General features: G+C 37.7%; 1 protein-coding gene across 23 annotated transcripts in view; it reads left to right on the top strand.

Annotated features, from left to right (window-relative positions):
• The first annotated feature begins 13,368 nt into the window (after positions 1–13,368).
• LOC145243422 (dual specificity protein kinase CLK2-like) overlaps positions 13,369–14,278 on the top strand; it is a 196,553-nt gene continuing 195,643 nt past the window's right edge. For all 23 annotated transcript variants that reach the window (XR_013862879.1, XR_013862871.1, XR_013862872.1 and 20 more), the window contains exon 1: positions 13,369–13,523. Coding sequence is in view for 14 of the 23 variants with exons in the window: in XM_080106300.1 (XP_079962426.1) it covers positions 13,431–13,523 (93 nt within the window). In the remaining 9 variants the exon portion in view is untranslated. The remainder of the gene's footprint in view (positions 13,524–14,278) is intronic.

Raw genomic sequence — 14,278 nt, 5'->3', positions numbered from 1 at the left:
CTCCGTCCTGATTGGTTACAACCTCTGGTCACATTTTTGAGGAAAGGAGGAAGGAAGGAAGGAAGGAAGGAAGGGGGAAAGGGAAGAGTAGAGAGAAAGAGACATGTACTGAGGAAATAGTAGTCTTGGCTTCACTACACAAGTCCCCCTCCAGTAACGGAGTTAGTTAATATCCTTAGAATTACTACTATGTCTACTTCTGTTTAAAAATAAAAATATTCATTTTTCTTTTTCCATGTCACTTTTCTTCCTGATCTAGATTTATACATGCCACCAGCAATTTTACTCTCTACTTTATCGGTATCATCTGTTCTGACATCCTTATCATCAGTAGTACTTATCTGTGCTTTCTCGGTCACTCTAGTTCTATTGCTGCTAGTTAGCTCTGTAAACGGTTTTAACCTATCGATTGATACATGTGCATGAGTACCGTTATTCATATCGATCTGGAAGTGTTTATCTGATCGAGTCAAAACTTTATAAGGACCTGAGTACTGTGCTTCTAATGGTTTCCTAACTCCATCAACCCTTAACCATACTTTCTCACAGGAAAGTAAGGTTTTCAGTATAAAAGATTTTGCATTTCCATGGATAAATCCTTTTCCATCGTTGAGTACGTCGATTTGGGACATCCATTCACACAAATTACGGACATACTTGTTAACTGGAGTTTCTTTTTCTACTCTCTGCTTGTGTATCAGCTGATGAGGAATCAATATTGGTGCTCCAGTAACAGTGGTAAAAGGTGAAAAACCTGATTCATTAGGGGTGCTGCGTATACCTAGTAGGATCACTGGTATCGCTTTCATCCAGGATTCTTTTCGCGCTATTATCACTGCCTTAAGGGTACGATGTGCTCTTTCAATCATCCCATTACTTTGAGGATAATACAAAGTTGTTCTCAATCGGTAAAAACCTACTACCTTGGCCAACTCTTGAAACAATTCGCTCTCAAATTGGCTGCCTCTGTCAGTTACAACATGCAATGGAACTCCAAATCAAGATATCTTGATAAATGCCTCTGCTACCGACTGCGCAGTTATTTCGATCATTGGCTGTACTTCGATCCAGCAAGTTGCACGATCGATAAAGGTCAGCAAATATTTGTACGGACTGAGGTAAGGATCTGACTCATTGCGCATTAGGGGTAACGAGCCAACAATATGTACCGTTTGGAAACGTGTGGATGGTAAATCAAACTCCTGGACTGCAGACTTTGTGCGTCTGTGAACGTGTGACTGTTGACATACAACACATTCTACACAGAATTGCTTGACTGTCTTATCTAAGTTAGGCCAGAAGTATCTAGACTTAATCAGTTTAATAGATGCTCCAGTTCCAGAGTGCGCTAAACCATGTAAACTGTCAAAGACAGCCCTACGAAGCTCTTTTGAGACAAACAGCCTGGGGTATTTGGTTGAAGTATCACACAGGACAGAGGGAATTTCACGTGACACGCAGTATTCTTTTAAATTAGCGTACAACTTTATTTCGTCATCTCCTTTTTGTGCCTGGGCTATTTCAGCCAAATCACATGCATCTATTTGCACAACTAAAGCAGTTCTAGACATACAGTCTGCAACTACGTTTTCGTCTTATACACCACGTCAGCGATATATTCAACAAGTACTGACAAGTGTCGTTGTTGTCGATCCGACTTTGCGGGTGTCTGACTATAAAAGGCTCCACATAATGGCTTATGATCAGTGAATAATGTTACGTGACGACCTTCTATGAGGTGACGGAAATGTATTATTGAAAAATAAGTCACCAGTAGCTTTCTGTCGAACGTAGAATACTTGGCCTGGGCTTGTGAAAATTTCTTGGAAAAGAAACGTATAGGTACTGGTTTCTTATCTATTAGCTGGTGTAATGCAGCACCAGCTGTGTATTGACTACTATCCGTAACCAGGTGGTACTCTGTGGCTGAAGACTGCGGATGAGCTAATGCCGTAATTTCTGACAATTTGCTTATTATTGTTCTGAAAGCATGAGTTTCTTCTTCGTTTAGCTCAAACGTTGCTTTAGGATCCAACCTCATTCGTTCGGATAGTGGTAGCACTATGGTTGTGTAATTAGGGACTAACTTGCGATAAAAACCTGTCATTCCCAAAAATCTACACAAGCTTTTCGAATCTTTGGGTACTGGAAAGGTTTCTAATTCTTTAATATTTTTTGAAGTAGGCAACAAGCCTTCTTTGCTTACATGAAAACCTAAGAAGTCCAACTCTGGCACTCCGAATACACACTAAGCTAAGAAAATCTTTAAATTATTATCACTAAGAATCCTGAATATCTTATCTAAGTCTTCCTTGTGCTGTTGTTCACTTTCGCTAAAAACTAATATGTCGTTTAAATATACGAATACACAATTTAATTTTAGAAATATCTTGTCCATAAAATGCTGAAATGTGGCTGCAGCATTCTTTAAACCAAATGGCATGTAATTAAATTCAAATAAGCCAAAAGGTGCCACGACTGCCGTCTTAGGCACATCTTCAGAGTGTACTTTAATCTGGTGATATGCTGCAGTCAAATGGATCTTGGAAAAATATTGTCTACCAGCAAGGTGCGTGCAGAATGAATTTATGTTCGGTTTTGGGTAGCGGTCTGTCTTGGTAACGCTATTCAGCATGCGGAAGTCATCGCAAGCTCAATATGAACCATCTGATTTCTTCACTAAGTGCAAGGGTGTTGCCCACTCGCTACTGGAAGGCTGGATAACTCCAGTATTTAGTAAGTTCTTAAATTCCGCCTGTGCTGCGTCTAATTTAGGACCAGAAAGTTGCCTGACTTTAGCAAAGACTGGTACATGGTTGCCTGTATCAATCCTGTGATACACTCCGCCATATTCTTTATCTGTATCGCTATGAGGTGATATTATGCTACTATAGTTATTTATTATTTCGTTAACGTATTCTGCTAGGTCTATTTTATAAATCAATACAGTATTGGTTTCAGTTACTGTGTTGACTTTAATTTTGCGCTCTGTTACATCATAACGGATGGATCTATTCTTGCAATCCACTACTATATTAAACTTGTTTAAAAAGTCAAATCCTAACAAAGGGTTAGTGACATCCGCGATCACGAAACTCCATTGGAAAGATCTTAAGCGTGGAATCTTGACTTCTAAGCTAGTTTGACCATAGCATTTTATGCTTTCGCCATTAGCAGTCGAGATATGAACAGGAGTTGGTTCCAAGGTAATTCCATTTACTACAGAACGTGGTAAAATGGAAATACTGGTTCCTGTATCTACAATAAAATTTACTTTAGACGCTCCTATTTTTGCAGTAATTTCTAGTAACGGCAGCACTACCGGAGCAAACGCAGTCCGCCTTTTTAGTTTTCAGAATCGCTAGAGGCGGGGGATGAGGGACGCGAGTTAGGTAGCATTTGTATATTGCTCTTTTTCTTCAGCCATTTACACCATGGCTTACATGTACGAGCCTCTTCTGCGAAGTAAATATGGGCTCTACATATTCTCGGTCACTGTTTCCTTCTATACGGGCATAGACCGACTGGTGTTGTTTCGCCTGTATGTCTAGTACCGTGGTGACTTGTTCGAGCCTGACTTTCTACAGTCTGAAATACCGGTGTATTTTCTATTAACGGCATCAAGTTGTCGGACAGTTGACCTAACTCTACCAAGGGCATCTCAGTGTGAGCCGCTATCACTGGGGCAATTTGCTTAGGCAGTGCGCGTATAAACTTATGCCGCACTATTTCGTCGCTTGCTTCTATTCTATTTGCATCTGTTAACATCTCCTAGAGGTATATTGACGGACGACCCGGCAACGTAGTGGTCCTCATCAATTTCTCCAAGAGTTCAGGTCTAGTAGTCTTTTCGTAGGTAGTATGGCCTCGTTTTTTATGAAAAGGAAGGGGGGTGGGAAAGGATGCCATAGAGGCCACAACCAAGAATACATGAAATGAATAACGTTGGAAGTGTGTAGATTCTGACTCCATATAATTAAAGACCAACAAATGTTGAAGGTTGAGAACAGACTTTATTTACTACCAACAATTTGTATTAGGAGAGGCAAAGTGTTCGTATGATGGAATGTGATTTAACAAAGGAGATGAATGTTCGTAATATGTTTGTAGGTATGTATGAATTGACAAGGAATGAATGTTCTAAAAATGTTTGTAGGTATGTATGAATTGACAAGGAATGAATTTTCGTAAAATGTTTGTAGGTATGTATGAATTGACAAGGAATGAATGTTCGTAGAATGTAACTTATCTTTTGGACGATGGAGAGGGTTAGAGTAGGGCGGTCATCCTGCTGTCGGTGATGCGTGTCCTGGCTTGTAACTGGAAAGCGAGTGACTTCTTTCATCAGCGCTAGCAGCCCGGCGTCTTCGTCTTCTTTCTCCTCCTCTCTTCTTTGGCTTGTGTGAATTAGGCATTGTTTAGAATTGAAGGCGTTTGGCACATAACATGAGAGCGTAGTCGGCTTCAATTCACTGGTGCCTTATTTCTTTTTCTTCTTCATCTCTTTAGGTCAGGTGGGAGAATTCGTCCGTGCGTTCACTGACACAGCAGGGCGAATCTCCTTTTCCCACCTATTGGTTCCCTCAAATCCTTCATTTTTATAGTGGCAGACTGGCTCCCAGAGACTGTGATATTTGAGGTGTTTATTTTAGGTGCGGAGCTCTGCCATTGGTCGATAATTATTTTGTGGTTATCTTATTTTTTTCTTCCCAAGCAGAAGCGATGCGTGGAGCCATGTGCAAAAGACGATTTTTCATTTTGTCTCTCATGGTGGATACATTAACATCCGGTTCGCTGTTAATTCTCATGTTCCCACAGTAGACAATACCGACTCCCTTAATTTAACATAATCTTACAAGTGTAAAACCGCTGGCGGTATATTCGTCACTATGTCAGGTGGCAATGCACTTATAACGGTATAAAATTTGGTCTCGTCCATAGTAATATGTCGGAGATGGAACTGTGCTTGTAATATTGCAAACCATCCCTAGACACTAGTTTCCATAAATTGTGGGTGTTTTACGCTTACTTGTTGAGCATCCATTATGATTTTAATAATATTATTTATTTGAAAAAAAAAATTGTATGATTATTTTTATTATTATTATATCTTTTGTTAATATTTTTTTTGAAGCCGCGACCAAAAGAAATGGCGGGGGGGGGGCTAGTTATAATAGAAAAGAAGGAAAAGCGTTTACTCACCAGAGATTGAATTAACTGAGAGATTTGTGTTTCAAACTTATTGATAAAAATTTTATATATATATATATATATATATATATATTTTTTTTTTTTTTTAAATATATATATATATAGTTCTGGTTAATGTCTTTGACAAAACCTGCGTTATTGTCTGGGCGAATTTCTATATGTGCTAATTTCCTCACGTGTTTAAGATGGCGACAATTATTTTTGTATGTGTGTTTGAAAGTTTTTTTTTTATGTTTTTTTTTTTTGTTTTGTGTGTGTGTGTGCGTTTTTTTTTTTTTTGTGTATCCGGGCAAAAATTTTTGAATTTTGTAGAACTGCCAATTAATTACAATTAATTTTTTTTTTTTTTTGTATTTATATATATTTTACAAGGTATCCGCCTTCGGACTTCTCAGGCCAGGTCCTATTTAAATCACGTAAATTATTCGGTAGGAATCACATAATTTTTTTTTTTTTTTTTGATAGGGTGAGGCGTGTCATAAAACAGTAAAAATATATTTTATCGGCACTTCTTTAGGCGGATTTATATATATTTACTTGTTTTTTTTTTCTTTTTCTTTTGTGTTTGTCCTCGGACTTTGCTGTTACGTCGTCATCGTCTGTGTTCATATGGGCGTTGGGCATTCGCCAAATTATGGCGGTTACCATAATGTAATTCTTGCTGGGTAGGTCACCATTTCGGCGGGTCCCCCTTTTGGAGAGTCGTCGAAGTTAATAAGACGGGAGTAGAAACCGACCTGGGAATAATAATAAAGAAACAAAGGAACTTCCAAACGAAACGGTTTTATATTCATTACAGCGTACAAGTTGTATCGGGTTATAGAAAGTTTGTGATTTTCATTTTTGTCCCCTGACTCTGGAACCACTCGCGTCTCCATCTTTTTTTGCTTTCCAACACTTTTTGTATCTCTCTTTTTGTCTTTTCCACCAGAACTGTTCTCCGTCCTGATTGGTTACAACCTCTGGTCACATTTTTGAGGAAAGGAGGAAGGAAGGAAGGAAGGGGGGAAGGGAAGAGTAGAGAGAAAGAGACATGTAATGGAGAAATAGTAGTCTTGGCTTCACTACAGATCTACCGATATGAACAGCGGATAAAAAGGATAAATGTCACACCATCACTGGTTAGAATTGTCAACACGCTATATACAGTGAGAGATTATATTTGAGTAAAATTCCTGAATGCTCGGTGCATTACCAGATTTTGCAATGGAAAAATGGATAAAATAATAAGTTTTCAAACCACATTGGTTGATGGTGTCTTATGTTGTGTGAAAGATATCTGCATCTTAATTTTGCACATCTACCTCAGAGGATGATGATGAAAATAGCATACCATTTAAGGATGATCCAGAGCCTCTACTGCCTCTTAGAATCAGATCAGAAACTTCATTTACAGAACCAGAAGAGACGATGATAGAATCACCAGATAATGATAATGAGGAAAATGGAAACGAGGACGATCCTCCACCGATTTTACGTAGAAGCACCCATCAAAGGTGATCACTGTTTCCCTGCCATTTGTGCGATAGTGATATCGGGGTAGGGAGAATATAATAGAATAAACTATTCACAAAAGTGACAGCGCACCTGTGTGACATGCCTGGTGTAAGTATTGCAGAAAAGAAAACGAGGTAAAGAACTCATGTTTGTAGCCGGATTTTTTATTATGTGGCATTAATTTGTATATGAGATGAGCTGCTTAAAGAGGAATGGATTGGGGAGAACAGGGAGTGTTTGAGAGCTGAGAGAAAACATCGGAGCTCAGATTTGTTTGTTTGAATTGCTGTGTTGATGAAGAGAAGTTCTGTCAGTTTTCCCTTTGGGATTACACACTTTAACCTGTCCAAAAGGAACCTGAAAGTTACTGCTGCTTTTTTTTTTTTAAATGTTTGTTGGCGTCAACATTTTGTTTAAAAAATGTTGGGATCAGAAGAGAATGTGTTTACAAATTATGTCGAAGGTCATCATTTTAGCAGTTAGATGTTTGGTTTTAGAGTGTCGAGGTGGAAGATAGCCATTTGTTTGTTTTGGCCATGTTTGTATGTATCTAACTTGAATTGAATAAAAAAGATCTACCAGATACCAGAGATCTAAGTAAAATTTCAACATTTTCTCTACAATCTATAATCTATAACAATCTTTATTTAATGCAAGCATAAAAGTATCCTGTACCTCTACAAGGCAACCTTCGCCCATGTATGGAGTATTGTTGTCACATTTGAGCTGTTGAGTCTGCTACTAGTCTCTCACTCTTGGACTGGGTGCAAAAGAGAGTCGCCAATTTGATAGGTCCTGAACTGTCATCTAAGTTTCAACCTCTGTACCATTGACGAAATGTTGCATCCCTCTGCCTGTATTAGAAGTATTTTAATGGTTGATGCTCCAACGAACTACAAGCCCTTGTACCCCCTCGACGTAAATACCCCCGACAAACTCGACAAGCAGCACAGTCCCACTCCTACTCAGTAGAGATCCCTAGATATAAGAAAGCCTTCTATCCAGAACTGCTAGACTTAAGAATGCCCTTCCAGGTTCCTGCTTCCCCAACTGTACTGACATGCAGAAGTTCAAGTGTAATGTTATCAGACACCTTGCTGCTCAACTCCCTACATAGTGTCCCTGTAACTTCTGTCCCTGATAGTAACCCCTACATGAAAGTGGCACTGTGCCTAGGTTAGGATGAAAATGTAATAAATAAATAAATAAAAAAAAAAGAGTACAGGAATGTAAGCAACTTGAATTGGCAGACATGTATTATGACAGGAAAATAATTGAATCCAAATTGGTCTTTCATCATGATTAATGAGAGGCGAGAGGAAATGCCACATCTGTTTCCATTGACATCTCTACCCGGACTGACATATTTGGTTCGTATCCAGCTTTGGGTGGAAATAGCTGAAAGTGGCACATGTTCAGAATTGTTCAAATTGACTAGTGCATTTCTACATAAGCTTAGATGTGACTGTATTCACAATTTATTTGTATGCAAGTGATTGTGGATTGTGCATACATATGAGAGAAAATAAATATTTCGTCATATCTCTGCTACACCATCCATCAAATATCGTATCCTATTTCCAAAAGAGGGGAGATATAACATATGAGAACTATTTGGAATCAAGTCACCTCTTGCTTTATTTTAGAACATTTGAAACCATAACAACAAGTTTTGGTCTCCCTTCCATCAAGGTCAGAGGTTTTGGGCAAATATATATATATATATATATATATATATATATATATATATATATATATATATATATATATATATATACGTTTTATTTTTTATTACCGTTTTTCTTCTGTTCAGTTACATTTTTGTTTCAGCTACGTGACCGTTTTTTGACCATTATGTAGCCTCCTCAGACTTTACAGAAAAGTTTGTTTATGGTGGAATGAAGGAATGAATGATGTCAGGTGAGGTGTGCGAGAAAAGCGGAAAGAGAAAAGGGGGAAGGTGGGAGGCGGGGTGCTAGGTCGGTCGGTAATGCTTTAGTTTTGGATTTCAAGAACATTGGGTGGTTGTGGGGGGTCTGGGATATTCCTCTCTGGTGTGGCTAAGGACATAGGGATATATGGAGGGGGGAGGGAGATATGTAGGGGTAAAGAGAGAGGGGTTACTTTAAGTTTTGGGTTCTAAGGTTTAGGTTGTTGGCGTCTCGTTAGTGAGATGATTTCTTGGTAAGTATGTCTTGACCTGTTGGGTGTTCGCTGGGAGGCGGAGAGGGGGCTACGATTCGGTTTATCTATTTGATTTTTATTTTTTTATTTTTTCATATGTTCTTATTTATTTGTTGTTAAGTGCTTTGATAATGTTAACCTTGGGCTGCACGCGCGAGCACACACATGCACGCATACCCACACACATACACATAAAGAAACGCGCACATGTATACATACATCTCCGCCTCAACATGTAAACACATGCGCACATGCATACATGCATAAATATACACCCGCATTGCTCCCATTGACCTCAATTGACCTTAAAGTTAACTGTGGAGGTTTTTAATGATTTGATGTGGATGCACACATGAGCACCGACGCACACACACGCATATACATACACACTTACAGATACACATCCCCACACGCATGCATGCACGCACCCATACATGCATAAACGCATACACATATGCACACATACATCCATACATACATTTGCAAAGATATACACCTACTCGCACATACGCACCGATATCTACGCATGCATATACGTACAGATATACAGCGTGACACGTCGTAAAATATGGACATAGGTTCCACACACATGTACCTACGTACGCAATAATAAACTCACACGCACTTGGGATAGTGGTCGTAGGTAGCCATACATAGATTTTGGGGGGAGTTTGAGGTAGTTTTATGGGGATTAACTACTGTAGTTATTGTTCTAAGTTGGGGTATTTGGTTTTTTAGGGTATTATAGATCGGTTTAGGCAGAAGGCTATATTGGGGTGTCATACTCTATGCACATAAGACACCAGTCAGTTATACATTTCAATACGTACTTACCTGTGCAGGTGTAAATCCACATAGTTATATGTAAACAAATTCCTGTGTTAAATCGTGGAGGTTGCATGTAGGGTGTGTTGGGTTGGGTGGGTGAGTTTGGCTAGGGGGAGGAGAATTGACGCCGATTATTGGGTGGTTATGTGGGATAAGGTTACGGGGTGTTTAGGGTTGGTGGTGATTGAGGGTATGTGTTATTTTGTTGGGTGTAGGGTGTGCTGGGTTGGGTGGGTTTGAGCATTTTCTTCAGGTTTTTATTAATTACCATTTCTACTAAATATGTATATATATATATATATATATATATATATATATATATATGGATATATCTATACTCATAGCCAAATTGAATATTAAAATGCTCATATCTTTGGTTTTATGGGATGAAACTACATGAAAATTTGTAGGCTTTGTGAAGATTATAATACTATACTATGGGGTTAAAATTTTATGACGATTGGTAAAAAAGCTATATTTTCAAACTAATAAAATATGCCCACATTTCCCTACATTTGTATATATTGTATCCTGGCAAGCCAGCTTTAGTTTTGTTGCTTTGGGATGAATTTTGCTTAGGGTATTTTTTTACTTGGTTGTTTCCTCTGTGGCCTTGCCAGGCCACTAATATATAAACTATTTATTATACAAACATTATTGGTTACATATGTGCATACATGTTTCAGTGGAATCTCAATGCAGAGAGCCCCACCTCAACAGACCGATAAAAGAAACAATATTGAAACAAAAATCAAGGTTCATTCATTTTGTATATACTGAAACATGTATGCACATATGTAACTTATAATGTTTGTATAATAAATAGTTTATATATCTGCTCAGTCCTCTATTGAGCACTCTTTAATAATCGCACTGGTTTCAGTGGATTTACATCTCGAAAACTAATCTATAGAACCATTATATAAATATACATATATATATATATATATATATATATATATATATATGATGATTGCAACGTCTTGTCAGACGAGTGCCACTCCCTCAGACATTTAAAATCCATGAGCCCAAATACCTGAGGGAGTATCTATACAAAGATGATGTTACAGAGTCTTAGCTTTGTACGACAGCTAAGTCTCTCTCTCGGTTCAAAATGTTGAGATCCAGCAACAAGCAAGAGCAAGATAACCAGCAACAAATTAAACTGCAGACCATCTTAATGCGGGTACTGGTCTTCCGCTTTATGGTTTTTTAAATCAGAGATTTGCTTCTCCTAGAAAGGGTGCCTTCACCACGGCTTACGGGAACCCTCTCCACCCCAATACACATATACACACACACACAAATATACACGGTGCTAGTTGGCCGTTGACCCAGAAAAAGAGTTCATTCGCCCTTTTATACACACACACACACACACACATGTATACATACTTTTAACTTTTTGAAATAGAATTGTCTTCATTTATTTAGCTGGTCATAGTAGGAAAGAAAAATCTGGACTTCATTTTCCTTATTCAATGTGTATAATTTTTAAACAATTCAATTGTATATTACCTGTATTTTATTGATTAAAGAACTTATGTTGAAGAAGGCTTCATATAATTGTTACTCTTCTACCTTTGTTGTAGGTGATAATTAAATGGACATTTCAGAAACAAATGCAGACAAACATAAATATTGTTTGCAGTGATTACTTACAGCATGATCATTGCAAAATAATGAAGATGTCATAAATTTGCATTCTACTTAATTATAATCTCTTTACATTTTATTGTTGTCTCGTGATGTATACAATGACAACCTGAAATATATATATATATATATATATATATATATATATATATATATATATATATAAAGAGAGAGAGAGAGAGAGAGAGAGAGAAAGAGAGAGAGGGGAGGATAAAAATGAATGATTATTATCAAGAAAATTATATTTATTTACTTGAAAATGGCAATTTCTAGGGCAATTGCACTTGACATAGCAAAGGCCTTCGACAAGGTATGGCATAAAGGCCTACTTCACAAGATTTCCAGCTACGGTATAACTGGAAATGTTTTCTCAATCATTAAATCATTTCTCTCTAGTAGGCTCATAAGAGTAGTGGTCGATGGACAAAAATCGGAGGCCTGCAGTATTAATGCTGGGGTCCCTCAGGGGTCCATCCTGGGCCCAACTCTCTTCCTGATCTACATCAATGATCTCCCTAAACACATACCTAAATCATTCGTTGACATCTATGCTGATGACACGACCATCTACGGCAACACATCAAAGGCTGTAAATGACAAAGTTCTCTCTGATTCTCTCTCCTCTGATCTCGAGCGTGTAGTTCAGTGGGGGAAGACGTGGCTGGTTACCTTTAATGCATCTAAAACCAAGCTCCTATCTTTACACCATCAACGCTCTGATCCCCATCTGGCATCAATTGTAATGGATGGCTCTCGCCTAGGAGAAGCTCAATGTTTTGACAAGCTTCTGGGTTTGACCTTTACTCCTAATATGATATGGAACACGTACATCAAGTCTGTTGCCAAGGTCGCTGGAAAGATGGTGGGTTCCTTCTACTGCTCCAGAAGATATCTCACTACTGATGCAATTCTCTATCTATATAAAAGCCAAGTATGTCCAAGGATGGAATACTGCTGCCATATCTGGGCAGGAGCTGCTAAAAAGAGCCTATCCTGCCTTGACAGAGTACAAAATAGACTTTGTGGCTTAGTGGGGGATGCCCTTTTCTCTTCCCTTCAACCTCTCTCCCACAGAAGAGACGTTGTGAGCCTGTCTTTGTTTTACCGTTATTTCCATGGCAAGTGCTCGTCTGAGCTCCAATCTCTGGTCTCCCCTCGCCAATCTTTTACGAAAAACACCCGTCTAGCTGAAGCCACTGTCAAAAATTTTCCCCACTCTCTATCTGTGCCTAAATCAAAACGTAGATTCCATGAACACAGCTTCTTTCTTAGAACAGCACGCCAGTGGAACTCTGTTCCATCTGCCTGTTTCCCACCTGACTACAACTTGGATGTCTTCAGATCCAACGTAAACAAATTCCTGATGAACCGCCCTCTTAAGTAGACACTTTATGAAATCTCAACACTAACGTACAACGTACTGTACATGCAATATACCCTTATCCCTGAGTGGCTTCTGGCTCTTGATAAGTGGTGACTACCGTGTAAAAAAAAAAAAAAAGAAAAGTGCACGCCTGTGGAACTCTCTTCCGTTTGCCTGTTTCCCACCTGACTATAACTTGGATGTCTTCAAGTCCAGCGTAAACAAATTCCTGATGAATCGCCCCCTTAAGTAAGACACTTTATCAAATCTCCAATACCAACTATTACTACGATATTATCCCATTGATTATTGTAAACAAAATAACCCTTATCCCCGAGTGGATTCCGGGCCTTGGTAAGTGATGACCCCCATGTAAAAAGAAAAAAAAAAAAAAGAAGCAACAAACTCAATTTTAGTTTTAGTTTTTTTTTAAGGTTGCCAAAAGTTATCATTCATCCTTTATGATGTCATCCATTTTCAATAAAACATGATTATCAACTTAATGTCTAAGTTAAAAAAATTATATATTAAAAACCTGACCCAACAGGTCACGGGTGGTCTATTCTGATATATATAATATATATATATATTAAGAAAGAAAAAGAGGGTGTAAGAAAATGATTTCGTTGTAAGAACGGCGCTGATTGGTCGGAATTAAAAACCAATCGTCACCGGCGAGTCTTCATGGCATATGGCTACGTTGAGTTCACTATTATTGAACTGTAGCAAGAAAGTATATTTTGATCTTTTGTGGGGAAAAGCCGAAGATTTTCGATCGTTAAATGTAAGTAGATTGCATATCTATCATTCGTTGAGAAAATTTTACGAAAAAACAAAAACAAAATGCCGATTTGTGTTGTGTTTTTTAGAAGAGAAGAGAGCCAAAAAATAAAGCGGTGTAAAGTAAAGTGGCCACTCGTTTTTTTTTTTTTTGTCCCAAAGATATTTCCTTTTTTTTTTTTTTTTTTTTTTCGTTCTTGTTTTTTTATTTTACAACATTGTTCAATCTTATTTTTTAAATTTTCTATTTATTTTTATTATGGTTTGATTAATTTATTTAATTTCTTATTATAAATCTTTTTTTTTTGGTCTTTAAATACAAGAAGCGCGCTTTTTTGTTTTCTTAAACGTGATCATGTACTCTTCATTCAGCCATATTGGGATTTCATTACATCACAATCAACTCATTATTTGTTATTATTTTGTCATTATTTTCTCACCTTTTTTATGATCTTTTGATTATTATGAATATATAACAAATCCCGTAAGACTTCCGCTGTCCTTTAACAAGTATAACTTCTTACAGAACTGATTATTGATTTTATTTTATTAAAAAAATTTTTTTTAATCTCAAGATTTTTACTACTATCGGTCAAAAATTAATTTCATGTCCTTGCTGCGAAGCAACTTGATTTTTATTTTTGACATTTTAATTTTGTCAAAATCTGCTTCAGAACTTTATCTATCCCCTCCATTCTTTAGAAATACAAATTTCGGTATTATTATACAAACACCGTGACAGCGTTAGGGTTAGGGTTT

This window comes from Euprymna scolopes, chromosome 22 (assembly GCF_053919585.1).
Source record: "Euprymna scolopes isolate OS-2025 chromosome 22, ASM5391958v1, whole genome shotgun sequence".
Lineage (NCBI taxonomy): Eukaryota > Metazoa > Mollusca > Cephalopoda > Sepiida > Sepiolidae > Euprymna > Euprymna scolopes.
This window is presented reverse-complemented; position numbering and strand designations above follow the sequence as displayed.